Source organism: Fukomys damarensis, unplaced genomic scaffold (genome assembly GCF_012274545.1).
Source record: "Fukomys damarensis isolate Sample0158 unplaced genomic scaffold, DMR_v1.0_HiC HiC_scaffold_5, whole genome shotgun sequence".
In the NCBI taxonomy this organism is placed as follows: Eukaryota; Metazoa; Chordata; class Mammalia; order Rodentia; family Bathyergidae; genus Fukomys; species Fukomys damarensis.
In genome coordinates, this window is record NW_022900917.1 from 55,786,466 (window position 1) to 55,791,814 (window position 5,349).

Sequence of the window (5,349 nt, forward strand, 5' to 3'; positions counted from 1 at the left end):
TTTTTCATTTTTTCTTTTTTTTTTTTTTTTTTTTTTTTTTTTTTTTTTTTCGGTACCGGGGATTGAACTTAGGACCTTATGGTTGTGAGGCAGGTGTGGTGTCACTGAGCCAAATCCCCAGCCCCCTTTTCCATTTTGATATTTCATTGTGCATCACATCTGTTATTTTCTTTCCTTTGTGATGGCTGGTATTGGTATCATCCTTTGAAAAGGTTTCTTATCACAAGTGCGTGTACATTGGGAGAGATACGTCATTCAGTGTTTATTCATCACATGTATATTGAGTCCTGTTCATGTGCACAGTAATACTGGGGAAATGGTGTTAATAAGATTCTTCTCTTAAGGAGTTAAATGGATTCTTTCTTAATTGTGCTGTCTGGTGTGATGGGATTTTTGTGGTTCATTGCTAGGTTTTATGCAAACAAATACATGTCTGGTTTTATTGTAATAAAATGGTAGTACATGGACTGGGGATTTAGTTCAGTGGTGCTGCCACCTGCTTTGCAAGTGCAAGGACCCGAGTGTGATTCCTAGTACAAAAAAAAAGAAAAAAGATAATAAAAAATGGCAGTACATATATCCGAAAGAAAAGTTGTGACAGAAATGGCATGGGTAATTTATGTATGCATTTTTTTTTTTTTTTTTTGCACAATGAAGTGAGAGTATTTCTACACTGATGTTTTTTAATAAAAATATTCAGTTATTTATTATAACTTTCTAAATGATGTGAAGATTATTGATATATTTTGTAATCTTTAAAGTCCCAGTGTTCAGTTCAGTAAAATTAACTATGCATAAAAGACATGACTCTTAGATACATCCTAAGTTCTGCAATGAGAATGACTTTGATAAGACACGCATTTTCCTATAGCATGACCTTATTGCCTGATGTTTACTACACTGAAGATTATTGAATGAATTAATACAGAATGAAATAAACTTTAATTTATATTTTGTTAGAGTGGGAAAAGTTTTTCAATGTATGACTTCAAACCCATTACTGAATGTGATCATATGCATAAGGCTATAATTTTCTTTTTGTGATTTAAAGGATTTTGTAGAATAATTTTGATTCTGCTTATTTGATTTATAAGTTGTTTAAAACCTGCCCCCCACAACAAGATGCAGTTTCACAGCCCATCAGATTTTCTGATGTAGGGCCTTGTTTGGTTGAGGGGCCCCATATAGAATTTGGTCTGATTCTCACAACAGTCTTGCGAAAATTGGTAGGTAACCTGCGTTAGCAGTGGTTTTTATTGAATTCCACAGTCACTGTCACACGTTATAGAATGGACACAGATGAAGGATTTCTGATTGCAACCTCTAGTACCCTATCTATCTGTCTGTCTATCTATCTGTTTTTGAGATAAGATCTCATTTTATTGCCCAAGCTTGTCTTAAACTTGTGAGTTTCTGCCTCAGCCTCCTGAGTAACTGGGATTAGAAGTGTGTGCCACTGTGCCTGGCCTCCAGTACCCTTGTTCTAATGTTCTGCTTCTGCTTCACTGTAAGCACACATACAGAAAATCGGGTAAAATATTCAAATCCAATGATAACTTAAATTGTTTATTTTAACTTTATACTGTCGTGTGTAATCAAGAATGCATAGTGGCTAGTTGTATCTATTTAAAAGTAGCAAACATTTTGCTGGGTTTGGTGGCACATGCCTGTAATCCCAGCACTCAGGATGCTGAGCCAGGAGAATCACCAGAACAGTTCACAGTCAGCCTGAATTATAGAGTGATACCCTGTCTCAAAAGGAAAAAAAAAAAAAAAAAAAAAAGTAAATATTTGAAGTTTATCACTAGAAATGCTAAAAGATTTATGCAGGTCATAGATCCTCCCATACTTCATCACAATATTTGTAAAAGATACACATTTTATATGATTCTGTTGGCTATTAGCATTTGTATCCTATTTTATGAAAGGGAAATAATGTTTTACTGAAGCTCCATTAAAATGATGTTTGCAAATGAAAATAATAATTAACAGTAATTCCATTTTTTTCTAGTGTGCTAAAACATTTATAAACCTGATGACTCATATCTCCAAAGAACAGACAGTGCAGTACATACTAACTATGGTTGATGACATGTTGCAGGTTTGTATACTCTTTACTTGATACCTTTGATGAGTTCATCTTTTTGGGTTCTTCACAGTAACAACATTCCTGTAAGATTTCACTTAATAGCATTGATTCTCCTGTAGGACACAATGATATAGTTTTCTTAATTTTGTGAAAATTAGTTGTAAATTTAGTTGTAATTTGTGAATAGTGCTAAAGATGGAAATGCTTACAGTCTTTTTTCATTGTTTTTTAGAATGTATGTTTTCTTGAGTTATCTAAGTCTTTGTGTTGAATGCTGTACCACAACATTAGTGAATCAATTGAGGCTTTTTGCATCCCTGTGTATTTCCAGATGACATGGCTCATTGTCTTTCAGTCAGTCAACAGATTTTCTTTCCTGTATGGACCAGGGCCAGTGCCAAACACAGGGAATTCAGTACTTTTTGTTCCTTTTGAGAATAGATTTGCTTATCCTTTGAAACTTTTAAATAAAGTTTCTGCTTACTGCCTGAATTGCTTCTGAACACAGAGGGGCCTTTTCATAATTTGTATTTTATACCAGAGGGTAATCTAGGCTTAGGTTGTTGGTGTATAGAACAAGTCTTAGGAGACAGGCCAACTGCTGAATGTAGTGCCTAGTCAAAAGACTGGAACGAAAATGTTGGTTGGGGTGATTTGGGAATGTTGCTCTGTCTGTTTAAACACAAGCTATTGGTGGCCATTATTGGGGGCAGAGGCTAGGAAAAATGGTGCTGGGAGGCCATCATGTCAAGAAAGCAGTGATTTTATAATATAAGGAAGAGTTACTATCAATCCTAGGCTGATGTAACCTTGTCTGATAATGATCTAAGCAGATGTAAGCCTGATAATTATTTTCCCTTTCAAACAATAAAGTTAAGAAAAACAGAAATGTCACGGTCCTGCCTTAGTTATCTTGGTTATATGTCATACACATTTTCTCAATTGTTACATACTTACCTATAAATTAAAAAACTATAAATATAGTACATATAAAACACTTAGAAATATACCTGGCCAAAAAAAAAATTTAAAACTATGAGTCTGTATTGGTATCTCCTCATGCATTTTAAGGTCAGCACCATAAGATTCATTCTTGTCTCCTGTTTCTCTCTTTGTGACTGTTCTGTGACAGGGCCATTGTAAGCGTCTTTTCCCTCAGTAAATTCTCTCATTTGTTATTCATAATACATAGAATTTTTCAGAGTTGCTCACCCATAGACTGAAAAATAAGCCTTTTATCTAGGGTTTTGGATTTGCACATCGTTGTGTTTAAACAGATGGCGTAGTCAGAATATTGTGTTCATTTCTTGTAGAGAGGTTATGTTCTTTTTCTTTCATGGTACACTATTTTAATGCCTTTTTAATTCAGTTATTTCCTAGCATGTTGACCACTATTTTAAAACAAAATTACTGCTCTCAATTCTACAAGATTTATTATTATATTTTACCTATCTAAATATCTGATTATTGCCAGAATATTACATTTTAAGTGAGAGATGATTTTTTTTCAGAGACTGAAATTTTGGATTTAAACACTTAAGAAGTTTATATTTTTTAACATTTCGAAATGTTATTCTATAATATTCTTTTTAAATGTTCTCATAGTACAATGAAAATATGATTTCAAATATAAAAGTTCAGTTTACTCATAGCTTTTCAAGAACACATGTGCAAAAGACTTTTGTATAACTTTGTTTTGCATTTGTACTTTTTTCATTTATAGAGCGATACAATTGTATTTGTATCATTTTCTCTTAACACTTGCATAGTTTGACACAGTTCTATAACATAATGCAAAACAGGAAGTATGATTAACATTATTTCATAAACAATACAAATACTGTCACATTTTTTTATTTTTCCAATTTCAAGCAAATTAAAACACTTAGATTTCATCTTACTTCAGAAGGAATGGTTATCAAGAACTCAAAACACAAATTGCCAGAGAGGTTGTAGGGAATAAGGAACTCTTCTACATTGTGTGAATGTAAACTAGTGCACCACTGTGGAAATCAGTATGGAGATTCTTCAAAAAACTAAAAATAGAATTCCGTTTGTTCTAGCCATACCTCTTCTGGGTATCTTCCTGAAAGAGTTAAAGATATCGTATTACGATGATACATGTTCTTTTCTTAAAAAAACAGTTGGTGTCATTCTGTTTGCTTTCTTCTTTAATTTTCTCCTTCACCTTTCTGTGTTTTCTTATTATTTTTGAGTGTACAAAATATTAATATGCTTCAAGAAAGTAAAAACTAGGGCTGGAGATTTAGCTCAGTGGCACCGTGCCTGCCTCACAAGTGCAAGGCCCTAAGTTCGATCCCTGGTACCCCGCACCCCAAAGAAAGTAAAAACTGTACAAGAGGTTATACTAGACAAATGTCACTAACCTTACTCTATTTGTTGTACTCTGTTCCTACATTTATACTTGTATTTGACCAGTATCTATGGTTTTGGGTATTATAACGTTCCTGTTTTTCTTTTTTTTGCAAAAAAAAGACAGATACTTGTGTATTTTATTTACCATTTTTATTGTACAAAATACTTACTGGATAGTCTCTTGTTTTTTGCTTGTTTCACTAAACAAAACATGCCAGAACTAATTACATATTAGTTCACAGAGATTTCTTACATTGTTTTTGACAGCTGCATAGTACTCCAGTAATAGTATAACCTACAGTTAACTTAATCAGCCCCAGATATTCTGGCTTTGAGTTTGGTTCTGATGTTTTACAATCAGAAATAACGAAGTAAAGAATAATCTTGCACAAATGTATTTTTATATTGTTGGGAGCATGCATCATAGTAACTTCTTAGAATTTGCATTACTGGGTAAAAGGGGACTATATATATGTAGTTTTGTTAACATACGGTGCAGAATTCCACCTTGCATTCCCACCAGCAGTACAACAGAGTGTATGTTTCCCTGAAGCTTTGCCAGAGGAGGGCATTGTATATTTTTTTTCTGGTACCAGAAGTCAAACTCAGAACCTTGTGCTTGTGAGGCAGGCGTGGTACCACTGAGCTAAATCCCCAGCTGTAGGCTGTTGTATATTTGCCATTCAGTGGTATCTGAAGTTGACCACCTTTAGTTGAGCACCTTTGGATGTTCTTACAAGGTACCTTTAGCTGGGCGTGGTGGCTCATGCCTGTAATTCCAGCACTCTGGAGGCAGAGGCAGGAGGATCGCTGTGAGTTCGAGACCAGACTGGGCTACATAGTGAGTTCCAGTTTAGTCTTAACTACATAGTGAGACCCTGTCT

At 34.3% G+C, this 5,349-nt stretch overlaps 1 protein-coding gene across 3 annotated transcripts in view; it reads left to right on the forward strand.

Moving 5' to 3' along the window:
- The window catches only part of Atp6v1h (ATPase H+ transporting V1 subunit H), a 114,922-nt gene that overhangs the window by 14,593 nt on the left and 94,980 nt on the right, over positions 1-5,349 (forward strand). For all 3 annotated transcript variants that reach the window (XM_010611101.3, XM_010611100.3, XM_010611102.2), the window contains exon 4: positions 2,012-2,101. In XM_010611101.3, the coding sequence (XP_010609403.1) occupies positions 2,012-2,101 (90 nt within the window). The remainder of the gene's footprint in view (positions 1-2,011; positions 2,102-5,349) is intronic.